Below are 12,326 nucleotides of genomic sequence, written 5' to 3'. Positions count from 1 at the left end.
TGGTAGTTTTTGCATGGTTTGTCTTTTTAAACTTTTGTTCTTTCAAAAATTGTGGTGCAATGCACAATTTACTGTCTTAACCATTAAAAGTTTAAAAAATTGCGGTAAAATCTCTGTTAACATGAAGTTTACCATTTTAGTCATTTTAAAGTGTACAGTAAAGTACATTTACATTGTTCTGCAAATAATCTCCAGAGGTCTTTTCATCTTACCACACTGAAGACGCTATATGTGTATCCAGGTAAAAATTCCTCATCCTTCCTCCCCACCCCGTGCTTGGTAATCACCCTTCCTACTCTCTAAGAATTTGTCTACTCTAGATGCCCTCATACAAATACAATCAGACAGTTGTTTGTTTCTCGCTGCTGGTTTATTCCACATAGCACAATGTTGTCAAGGTTCATCCATGTTGTAGCATGTGTAGCATTTCCTCCCTTTTTAAGGCTGAGTAATATTCCATGGTGTGTATATGCCACATTAAAAAAAATCTGTTCATCTCTTGATGGATGCTTGGGTTGCTCCCACCTTTTTGTGATTGTGAATAATGCTGCTATGAACATGAGTGTTTAATATCTGTTTGAGTCCTTGCTTTCAATTCTTTTGGTTATATACCCAGAAGTGGAAGTGCTGGGTCATATGGTCATTGTTTAATTTTTTGAGAAACTGCCATAATGTTTTCCATGGTGGTCACACCATTTTACATTCCTACCAGCAATGCACAAGTATTTTAATTTCACTACATCTTTGCCAACACTTGTTATTTTCTGCTTTTTGTTTTTGTTTTGATAACAGTTGTCTTAATGTGTGCGAGGTGATACTTACTCTGGACTTAAGTTGCTGTCAAAAGCAAAGGACCTTAGGGCACAAGGACCCCAAACCTTAGAATCACCTCCCTGTTCTGTCTACCCCTGATAGTTTTCACTCTTATTAACCCACCAGATGTTTCCAAGCAGATGTTTTGAGGAATACATTGTCTATTTTGTTTTAGTAGTCCTTAGTGGGAGGGTTAGTCTGAATTATCTGGACCACCATCACTTCTTTTCTGTATTTCAAAAAGAAATGAAGTGGGCCTTAAAGGTAGAAGGAGAGTAGGAGTCCATGGATTTAATATTTCTTTACTTTTTAAACCACGTTATTTCCAACGTCTCTATTTTAAGTAACCTGGAGTAGATATCCTGGCTGAGTACTCACAGTAGCTCACATTAACAGGCAGTGAATTTTTTTTTTAGATTAAGTGGGAATAAAAAGAGAAGAAAATCCATGGAAGAAAAAGGAGTGGAAGAAGAAGGGGAGAGAGAAAGAGGACCTAGAGGGATAGAGATGGAGAAGGCAGAAAAGTGGGAAGAAGAAAAGAGAAAGATGAAGCAGGGAGAACAGAATTAAAGGAAGCTCCATTTAGTTTGACCAAGACCTGTAGCCAGTGCTTCTGTAGAAATCCAGAGTTACTACTTGTTTAACAAACAAACAAACAAAAAATTCCTTTCACATTGTCCTTTCTTTGCCAACCATTCACTTATTTTCATGACTGGTCGTGGAAAAAGGAAACTAATTCATTCACTCAATATTTATTAGGTACCCACTATATGCCAAGCTCTGTTCTGGGCACTGAGGAGAAACAAATGAACAAAACCTACACAAGCCCTTGCCCTCACTGAGCTTCTGTTCTAGTGGGCCACTGTACCCAAGGTACAGTGATTGGGGTGCTAAATGATGTAACAAACAGATCACAACTTCTCAGCAGGTTAACATAATAAAGGTCTGTTGTCTGCTCAGCTGAGAGTCCTTGCATGTATTTTTGGTCATGCAGATCTGCCCTCCTCATTCAGAGTCACACTTCTGTTTCACGTGTATTGGCAAGAACTAGTCACATGGCCCCAAAGGCAAGGGCATGGCTGGGAAATGTAGTTCCCAGTAACAAACACAAGTCTTTGGTGATCAGCAAACTGATTCTTCACATGGAAAGATACAGACAAGAAACTGAATAACAAATTATTTATTACTTTAGGAGGTGATAAATGCTATGGGAAAAATACAGGAAAGAAATACAGTGTCTGGGAGGGGGAGTATTGAAAATTTAAATAGACTTGTGAGAGATGGACTCACTGGGCTGAGCAAAGTTTGAAGGAAGCAGAGGCGTGAGCCATGTGAATATAGGGGAGACGGTGTGACTGGAAGAGGAAACACTCAAAAAGGAGCCCATTATGGCTGAAACAGTGCCAGCGAAGAGAGGCAGGAGATGAGGTCAAACAAATCAGAGGCAAATCGTGTGGGACTCTAGATTTATCCTCTGAATGAGATGAGAAGAAATCAGATGGGTGTGAGCAGAGGAGAGCTAGGATTCGATCTGCACTTTATCGAGACCAGTGTGGTGGCTACGTTGAATGGCTACACTGAATGGGGGCAAAGGGAAGGAGATAAAAGTGCATGGGACCAGAGTGGCAACAATGGAGGTGATGAGAGATGTCGGTTGCTAGATACAATTTGAAGGCAAAGCAGGATTTGTAGATGGATTGAAGATGGAGTTTGAGAGAAAGACAGGAGTGACTGTGGCCTGAGCAATTAAGAGATGGAGCTAGGGAAGACCATGGTGGAGCACGTTTGTGGGGGGAACTCAAGAACTCACCTCTGGACATGTTGAGCTTGCGACGTCCATGAGAGTTTCATGTGGAGACGCTAAAAAGCTGCTGGACTAGGGTCTGAAGCTCAGGAGAAAGCCCTGGGCTTGAGCTACAGGTTTAGAGTCCTTTTTCAGGGTAAAGGTGCTACTCAAAGCCTTGAGACCAAAAGAGAAGGGCAGGCAGTGTAGTTGAAAAAGAGAGACCCAAGCGCTGATCCTTAGGTCTGGACAGAATAAGATGTGGCCATTGCTGGGGATGGGGAGAAAAAAAGTGAGGGAAGGAAGCGGGCGTGAGTGGGGAATTATTGGGGGCTGTGGTTCATCAGATCAGAATCAGAATGGAGCACCATTAATGGTGACCAAGGGGTCTGTTTCCCCCCAACTCCACTCCTACCTGCCTGCCTCTAGCTGTGTACAATCCCAGTGGTCTGATGATGGGCGGGGCCGTCAGCTGCTCATTCCATGCTTCTGCACTCTTTCACCACCACCCCTCGCTCTCATAAAGGTTTGGTCATTCATTCAACAAATTTTTGCTGAATGCCTATATATGTGCCAGGCCCTGAGTGAACAAGCTAGACAAGGCCTGTGCCCTTCTGGAGCTTATACTCCATAAGGGGGCTGGGGCAGATAATAAACAATCAACAAATAGACAAACAAGAACATTCCTAATCCAGGGTAAAAGAATAGAGAATGCCCTGCTTTGGTGAAGGAGATCATGAAAATTCTCTTCCAGGAGGGGACATCCGAGCTGAGACCTGAGCGCTAAAAGGATGATGGTCATCAGATCTGGGGGTCAAGGATCTGGCTGGAGGGAGGCTTGCAGTGCTGCAGGGGAATGTTGAAGGCCAGTGTGCTGATCATGGTGAGGAGCCCCCTCACATGGGACCTTGTAGGCTATGGTTAGGAATTTGGTTTTATTCTAAGTGTGACGAGGACACCTCCCGTGGGTTTAAGCAGAGGACTCACGTGACAACATTTCACAGACATCACTGGGTTGGTCAGATGGAGAGCAGACAGTAGGGGGCAGAGTGGAGGCAGCGAAAGGAGTTAGGAGGGTTTCCTAGCTGAGGCCACAGGTGGCATCTTGCACTAGGATGGGCCAGGATGCACGTTGTCTTGGACGAACGGGTGGGTCAGGCAGTCATACATATATCAAGCTCTTCTCTGGGTCCAGGCCTATGCAAGGCCACGAAAAGCACCTCCTAAAGAAACATGGGCGAGGTACAGTCCTTGCCCTCAGCTTACTGAATGCTGAATTACAGGAAACTCAGACCACACATATTAAGGTGCCGGGTAAACAGAAAGCAACCAATAAGTCAGTGCATAGGAGGGGTTGACTAGGTGCAGAAGGGGGACTGGAAACAGTAACTGGCTACCGCGTAAAGGGGAGATTTTGGAGCCTTCTCCAGACGGGCAGGGCGCCTCATTTTGCAGCGGGCAGCGGCAGAGGGTCGCGAGCAACGCTGCCTCCCCACCCCCTGCCCACGGCCCCGCGTGGTGGTGGGGCCTGGATTGTCCAAGAACTTGGCTCCGGGCTCCAGTTTCCCAACTCACTCGGAGCTCAGAGAAGCGGTGACTCAGGTGAGGGCCCTCCAGGCACACTGCGTTCTAAGCCGGCCGGCAGTGACTCACCACCTCGCTCCCTCCCTCACCGCTGACCCCGGGCCAATCCCTTAAGGAGTCTACACCCCACTCTTCTCACTTGGCCGGGACAATTGCCTCGTGGAGTTTTTAGCTTCCCGGGGGCAGGGCTTCTGTCAGCAACCGTCCAGGTTCCTCGAGAGAGGCTTCTCCTAGGGTCTGGTGGAGCGTAAAACCGTTGGGTGGACCCGAAGGCCCCAGGCCCTCCCCGTGCACCGAAGGAGGGCTTTAATGCCTGTGCATTCTTCTAATTTCAGAGCCTTTCAACAGCATTTTATACCGAATACAATTTCGCAAGTTTTGGTGTCCTGGAGGAATTTTCCCTTGGTCACCTCTTGGTCAAAATTTGCTTGGGGGAAACCAAAAAGCAACCAGAGTAGGCCCCCAAAGTCTTCAAAGCAGAGAACAGTGGCAATGGGAGGCGAGAGTGTGGCGGACTGACCAACGGGCCCCGAGGCAAGGGGACCACCGCGCGAGGGCGCGGGCCGAAGCTCTGCTCAGCTGCGCAACGGAACGTGGGCGGCGAGAATCGCGAGGGCGCTCAGCTCCCCTGCAGCGAGCCCTCCGGCAGGAGCAGAGGCCCAGGCGGCGGGCGTGGGCTGCGGGGTCGCTCGCCTGGTTCCCCGGCAGGCATCTAGGCGCCCCAACTTCCAGCGCGCCCCGTCGCAGCCAGGCGACCTGAGCGGTCCCCAACCAGCCTTGGGCCAGAGTTCTGCCCACAGTCCTCTGCTCGCCCTGGCGCCGGCGCTCACCGCCCGGCTGGGATGCAGCAGGTGGACTGCGGCGGGCGCACCCTCCTTCCGGCCCCGGCCCCTCTCCAGGACCCTCCCTTGAGCCCTTGCGCGCCTCTGCTCCCCGGCCAGAGCTCGCTATCTGTGCCCCCGAGTTACCTGCCTCGGGAAGTCCCAGTGCGCAAGCAGCCCGCACTGTAAAAGGGTGGATTCAGCAGAGCCCAAAACCACATTTCTAGGGGATGGTTGGGGTCCCCATCTAGAGGGTCGCAGATCGCATTACCGGCCGAGGGGAGGAGACAGCGGAAGGGAGAGTCAACAGGGGTAAAAATTGCTTTTCGCTTACTACTCCCCCTCCCCCTCCCTTACGCGCTGCGATGCCGGTAGGCTCGGGGACACTGTGTCCGCCCAGGTTCCGGAGCCCGAAGGCCCCGGAACGGTTTGGCAGGACAGAGGCATCTTTCCATACGCGGATGCTGCATTCAGAGCGCCGGTTGGCCTGCAAGGCTGCGGGGCTCTGGGGCCCCGAGGGCGACCCCCGTCTGCCCGGGGGCGGGAAGCAGAAGCCCGCCTCTGGGCACCGAAGATCTAGAGCAATAACAGACGCATAAATAAATCAATGAGCGGCTCTTTGCTGCCAGCAGCAGGGAAACCTCGGGCTGATTAAATGCAGAAGCGGGGTGTCTGCCAGGACAGGAGGGCGGCGGGGTACAGGGAACCGGCGGGGAGGAGAAGGGTGGGGGGAAGGGAGGCCGGGGCAGGAGCGACGGGAAAGACCCAAAGCCACGTTTTTAAACATGGTGGGGGGATTTTAAAGGAAAACAGTACGGGGGAGGTGGGGACAGGGCTGCCGGCCTCTGGGCCTTCGAGCCACCCGAGGCAACTTTCCAAGTGGGAGGTGCGGCCCGAGGGGCGGTGCCGACGGCGGGAGGCGGGAGGCCGAGGCCGAGGGAGGGGGGGCGGTCACTTTAAAGGCTCTTTCTTACCCATAATGCTTTGTGGGGGCGTTGCCATAGTGGATCCAAGATGGCGTAGAAAGTAATGAGAGGTAAGTCCTGAATTCCCCCTTCTCTGCTGCTGGGACCTCTCCGCGAGCTGCCGGAGCCCTCCGGTCCTCCAAGTCCCGGGAGGGTCGGCCCCGGGGCGGGCCTGGGGCCCAGACGGCCCGCGGCCGGGCCTGGGAAGCGGGGCTCTTCGAGGCGAGGCCCGGACGCTGGGGCTGTTTACAGCTTCTTTCCCTCCCTGGCCCCCTTCCCCTCCGGTGGGGGCCGCGGAGCCCACGGCCCAGGCCTTGGAGGGGGCCTCGCAGACCCTGGCCGCGAGCCTGCGGGAGGTTTGTCCAGCCCACGGCACGCCGGGAGGGGGAGTCGAGCCGCCTTGCACGCTCCCCTCCTCCGGGTCGCGGCTGGGGGTGGGGAGCGTGCAGGCCTCCCATGCCCCGCTCGATTGCCCCCTCTGGGCTCGGACTTCCACGCGGGGTGGGGCGGGGGCCGTTGGGTGAGCGCGGGGAAAAGTGGGTCAGGGGTGCACCCCTCCCTCCCCCGCCGAGGGCTGTTGCCTGAGCTTCACTTTCTTTACCCCCTTTCTCCGCCCCCTCCTCGGAAATTCTCATTGGCCCACAAGCACATCAACAAAAACAAAAACAGAGGATCCTTTCCTGGAGATTCCTTCAAGACTTCCCTTTTCTTGAGCTAAGGGACTGCAGCTTTATCTAAGGAACTTTGATTGCTCTCCCCCCAAATTATTTGAGCCTTCTGCACTCTCCCCTTTGATGAGTATCGTCCAGCCAGGGTTGGAAATCAGGGTCTTAGGATTCTTCTTGGATTGAGACCCTCAGGTTGTGTTTGACACTCAAAATTGTTGTTCCTTCACCCTCACCACTTACACTTTTCAGGCAAATCGTTTATAGATGTGTAACTCCAGAGACAGTGGATTCCTAGAGTTGGGCGGGGGGAGGGGGGAGGAAGGCGTCGTCCTGGCTAGTTTGTTCTTAATTTTGCCCTCTCTTAAACTCGTATGAATGGATTTCTTCTCCATCATCTCTTCTTTTTTCTCCTTCTTTTTCATTTGATTTTTTGAAAGTAAGCTCAGTCAGATATGACATTTTTATGTTTGGATTTTAAGAACACTTTATAATTATTCTTTTCTCACACAGAGAGGAAATGTTTTTGTTTTAAAGTAAAGCAAACAGACTCATTTACAAAGCTGCATACTGTACCATTTTGGTAACTTTTTCCATTTGAAATTTATATGCCCTTTCTCTTCAGGCTGATAGAATGTTTTCTACATGTCTCTTACTAGTGTGTATAGACATATTTTACTTTTCTGTTTATCTCAGGAATTGGATGAAGTCATTGATGACTAAAGAACTACAGTGCTGGTGAGATGTGTAAGGTGAGACTGCAGTTAAAAATGATTTACCTTTTTTCCTTCTTTATTTTAATCAAGTCATGAGGGTGAGACTGCAACTAAGTAACTTGATGGGGCCATCTTTATTTCCAAATCACTCACTCAGTCAAATGGGAGTAGAGGCAGGGCTAGATTTGGAAAGGACAACTGTGTCAAGTATACCAAACTTTTCAGCTACTGGAGCTTATCCAGAGCCAAATGTTATTTGCAGCCATCCTTGATTAGTATCTTCACCAGGGGTAATTATAGTTTGCCTATTTAAATTCCCTTGTGTAACTTTAATTGAATGTCTTAATTTTATCTGTGCTTTGGTGTCCATCACTTAGTCTGCATTGAGTGTTAGTGATTGTGTATGTGGCTTTTGTGTGTCTACAGTTTGTGGGACTCGTGTAAAGTACACCCTTTGCATTGGAAAGAATGATTTCAGGCAAATCCTGCTTTTATTTTCTGAAAAATGGAACAGTGCTTGGCTCTCTCATAATCATTTGGAAATAAAAATGATAGTGTTGCATTTTGGTTAGGTTATTAGGAATAAGACTGGCTTGTCATTATCTTCTGGTCACATGTAGTGTGTGAATTCAGAGTGTTCCTTTATTTAATCTAACTCATAAGGCTTTGGATTTATAGAACATTATGAATACAGGGTCAATGAACAGTCAGTATTCTGTACTGGTGAGAAGGAGAGTGTTGCTAATTTTACATTCTTCACAAGCAATTTTCTCAACTTTAAAAATATATCTTTTTATTTTTTTATTTTAGTCATTGTAGATGTACTATACTACAGTGTGTGTCAGTGTGTGTGTCTGTAAAATATTTTACTATGGTTTATTGAGAAAATGTAAGTTGTTATGGTAGATTGGTTACTGCAGGGTTTTTTTTTTCCTTTAACACATCTGAGTAGCCTTTGAATTTTGAAATTCACACACAAAGTTTTCATCTCTATCACACATCTGTTTAAGAAGAGTAAGCTGTGCTTTATTTTATTCCAGATTGAGGCATACAATTGACATTTTTGCCTTAAAAAAAAACTTGGGAGAGGAAGGTGGACATAAACCAAGATCTTTTTGTAAGTGCACACACCACATTTGCTTGTGTTTGAAACTCAGAAGTGCTTGTGTGTATTACATATATTTTTATTTTTATTCTTAGCAGAGCAAACATGGATTTTAAAATTTATTTATTTTCAGCTAACAGATGGAGGCATATTCATGCCTTAGACCTCCCAATCTGTACCTTTTATCTTTTTTTTAAATACATATTACTTTGTGGAAAGAACCAATGATCTACTTTTGGGCCTATGGAGATGTTTGTTTATAATCCAAAAGGGAATATTTAGAAATAGGTCATCTTGTGTGGCTAGTGTTGTTTGGCCTGAGCTGTGTCAAGACATTTTCCACAATTTTCACACGTGTAGACCATGTGAAGTATTAGTATTGACTTCAAAGTGAAGTTGGTGGTTGGCCACTGAACAGGTTGTCACACGAAGCATTCTAAAATGGGAAATGCCATAGTACTGAAGTTTGTGGTGAAGCGAGGGTCTGTGTCTTTGAGTTGAATGAAGACATAGCTTTTTTAGTCTGTCCTTTTGGCTGGGAAGCTGGGACACTATTTTTAGGTAAGGCGGGAGTTTTGGGGAGTCAGTAAGTGCCTCTCTATCAGCTGGTGTGCTTGATTTTTGCAGTTGTTAGCAAGAAGTTTCATTTCTAATACCATAAGTATTCAATCTACATTGTTTTAAAGTCTGTATACATTTATGCACAGTTCAGAATTTTACTGGAGAAGGGAGTGATGCCAAAATAACAGGGGAAATCATTCCTGCTTGCAAAGCACCTTGTGTAGTTTAAAAATATAGAGCATATTCATGAAAGGCTAAGAATATTGCAGAGGGACCTACAAATAAGTAGACCAGATCTTACACATGCATTTTTGTCCTCTGTTTAAGAAGTAGGCATGGTATTGATATTAAATGCAAATTAGTCTATAATTATCTGTCAGACTATATTTAAGATACTATTTTTTTTTTTTTTGCGGTACGCGGGCCTCTCACTGTTTTGGCCCCTCCCGTTGTGGAGCACAGGCTCCGACTCTTCAGGCTCAGCGGCCATGGCTCACGGGCCCAGCCGCTCCGTGGCCTATGGAGTCTTCCCGGACCGAGGCACGAACCCGTGTCCCCTGCATCGGCAGGCGGACTCTCAACCACTGTGCCACGAGGGAAGCCCTAAGATTCTAACTACAGGCCCAGCACAAGAAGTAATGTCCTTTGTTCTGTTGTTTTAAATGCTTAGCAGTTTTAAATGCATAGTAGATTTGGGGCCAAGTTTATCAACTTGTCGATAAACAAGAGATGGGGAGGAGCTACTTAAAAATTATAAACAAATTGTTATGGCTGTTTATTTCCATCAACTTAGAGAAGTATACATGCAAATATAATTTGATTTCTAAATAATAGTTTGAATTGTTTTCTAGGAGAGAAGTATGATATGTGTGGAGATTGTGGCCGCAGCAGCTTGTAGTTCATTTAAATTGCTGGGTGTAGTCAGGATGACTTCGGTAGCACTGGCTAGGAGCCGCATAAAACTTAGTGGTATGTCACTTCACCGGTGGCTGAGATTATACTTTTGAGCCATCCTGAATTTAATAAGGTTAATATTCCTCTTTCAAAAATAAATAGTAGATATAACATGAAGATTTTTAATTTATATGTCTATATATGTGTGCATATATATTTATATATGTATATATCTTTATTTTAAAAGCTACCAATTGTCTAAAGCAAATTGAAAGTTTTTCAGCATACTACTAAAGGTCATACCAACCTGTTGACTGGTGTAAATTGTACTGGGTCAATTTCTCCAAGGGCAGGAAGTTGTCTGGTAAAGCCAGAATTTGTGTGTTCAACTTGTTTTGACCCCCAGAAACCATGATTCATCATTAGGTTCTTCAAAGAACGCAGGCACATTTTTTTGAGTAAACCATTGTGACGTGTGAATGTTTGTGATTTTTGTTATTTCTGTGCCATATTTTAGGTGTTCTCAGAACATCTGAATTTGCCTCTTTGCTTTCTTCTGTCGATATTCTCCTGGTGGTGAAAATATTCCTGTGAGGCGAGCTTCCTTTCAGTAGGCAAAATGTGTAACTAATATAGTTTAAAAAATTATTTATTTTTATGTAAAACTGATGCATACTATGGAAAACAAATCCAAGCAGTGCTAAGTGTATATAGGAAAAAAGATAAAAAGCCTCTGCTCTCCTTCCTCCATCGTTAGCCATGTCCCCCTAATCTGACCATAGAAAGCAGTTGGTGGGGCCTCCCTGGTGGCGCAAGTGGTTGAGAGTCCGCCTGCCGATGCAGGGGATACGGGTTCGTGCCCCGGTCTGGGAGGATCCCATGTGCCGCGGAGCGGCTGGGCCCGTGAGCCATGGCCGCTGAGCCTGCGCGTCTGGAGCCTGCGCGTCTGGAGCCTGTGCTCCGCAACGGGGGAGGCCACAACAGTGAGAGGCCCGCATACCGCAAAAAAAAAAAAAAAAAAAAAAAAGAAAGCAGTCGGTGTTATTTGGTGTTTGGAAGACCTCTCTTGCCTAGGTGCGAGGGCAGTATTGAAAGCAGAGTGAGAAGTCATGGAAGGCATGGCCACTGAACCCGCTTAGATGTTAGGCAGGTATTCCACCCTTATTGCCTGTGATGTTAATTAATATTGATAATCTTAAACTTCCATTAGATTAAGATAACTGTAATTGAATTGTTAGTGAAACACTCAAACAGTTAATTGCATTGTCAGGTTGGTAAAGTTTTGATTTGTTGATCTTGTAAGGAAATAAATATTTGGAAATTGAATTCACGTACCTTAGGGCTGGGAGTAATGTTGGTAATTATCATCTGTGGAATTTTATGATGAGATGCACAGTATACTTACTATAGCTTCTATCTAGTCTGTCTTATTTTCCAGATGAGGAAATTGAGGCCTGGAGAAGTCAAGTGACTTTCCCAAGGTCACACAGCTGATTAGTAGCAACATTAAAGCAAACTGTTATCTCTGGACCCTTATCTCAGGACTCTTGGTCCTGGCTGGTTATGCTACATTTTACTGCAGTACTGTGGACCAAAGGACCATACGCTGTGACCACTGGATACAAATGCTTCAGAACTGATACATCAGCAGTGGTGTTTTCTAGTATGTATTAAAAGGTTCCTTCTCTCTCTTTCAGAAATTATAAAGAGCTCTGATGGGCTCTTTGGGTGATACCCAGTGCAGTGAACTGCAGGTGAGTAAGGTCTGGGAGAGCCTTATTTACAAAGCAAGGAGTTGGTAATGCCTGAGGAAAAGACAAAAGGGGCTTAATCTAGAGGAGGGTGTTTGGTCAGCAAGATGAGTTGGGACAAGGTGGAGGAAGTAGGGCCCTGGTGCAGCAGTGGTGACCTGGCTGAATTGGTTACCTCTCGAGCCGACTGGATGATGGTGAAGCTACTCCAAACAGACTGCCTGATGCTTTGTCAGTTTGTTTGAAGAGAAGTGAGGGTAGGTTAATCTTCCACTTCTGTTTTGAATGAGTAACTGCACAGGGATTCAACCTATCTGCATATGATTGGATCTTCAGAGGTCCTTCAGTTTTTGTGTCAGCATTCTTGAGTGTTGATCACCCAGTGCTCTGATGAACGGGTTAAGTATTAAATTGTTTGTTTTGCTGTTATGTACTATGTGTGTATTGTCATGAATGACTATATATCCGTATTTTTGAGGATCTGGATATAAGGAACATATCAATGGAAACAGAAGGTTAAATGTTTTTCCTGATGGTTGTATTAGTCCTTTAGATTATTTGTTTACTGCTGAAATGCCCTAAGAATGACATTTTAGTCTTGAGTATTTATTATTTCACAGTAATTAATCTTCTTGGTCCATTATAGTATCTTGGCCATTCAGTATTAA

The 12,326-nt window shown here is 46.2% G+C and overlaps 2 protein-coding genes across 4 annotated transcripts in view; both read left to right on the top strand.

The window, feature by feature from the left end:
- Positions 1 to 6,012: 6,012 nt before the first annotated feature.
- LOC132479096 (RAD52 motif-containing protein 1-like) overlaps positions 6,013 to 12,326 on the top strand; it is a 182,703-nt gene continuing 176,389 nt past the window's right edge. Inside the window, exons 1-3 of one of the 3 annotated variants that reach the window (XM_060082664.1) lie at positions 6,013 to 6,037; positions 7,328 to 7,383; positions 11,605 to 11,661. In XM_060082664.1, the coding sequence (XP_059938647.1) occupies positions 11,623 to 11,661 (39 nt within the window). In that variant the 5' untranslated portion in view covers positions 6,013 to 6,037; positions 7,328 to 7,383; positions 11,605 to 11,622. Of the gene's footprint in view, positions 6,038 to 6,292; positions 6,323 to 6,766; positions 6,827 to 7,327; positions 7,384 to 11,604; positions 11,662 to 12,326 lie in introns of those variants that run through there. The other 2 variants (XM_060082665.1, XM_060082663.1) reach the window with 2 other exon arrangements.
- Positions 6,018 to 12,326, top strand: part of LOC132479097 (RAD52 motif-containing protein 1-like) — a 261,744-nt gene continuing 255,435 nt past the window's right edge. The window contains exon 1 of the mRNA XM_060082673.1: positions 6,018 to 6,037. The gene's annotated coding sequence lies outside the window, so the exon portion shown is untranslated. The remainder of the gene's footprint in view (positions 6,038 to 12,326) is intronic.

The sequence above is a fragment of the Mesoplodon densirostris genome, chromosome 18 (genome assembly GCF_025265405.1).
Source record: "Mesoplodon densirostris isolate mMesDen1 chromosome 18, mMesDen1 primary haplotype, whole genome shotgun sequence".
Lineage (NCBI taxonomy): Eukaryota > Metazoa > Chordata > Mammalia > Artiodactyla > Ziphiidae > Mesoplodon > Mesoplodon densirostris.
This window is presented reverse-complemented; position numbering and strand designations above follow the sequence as displayed.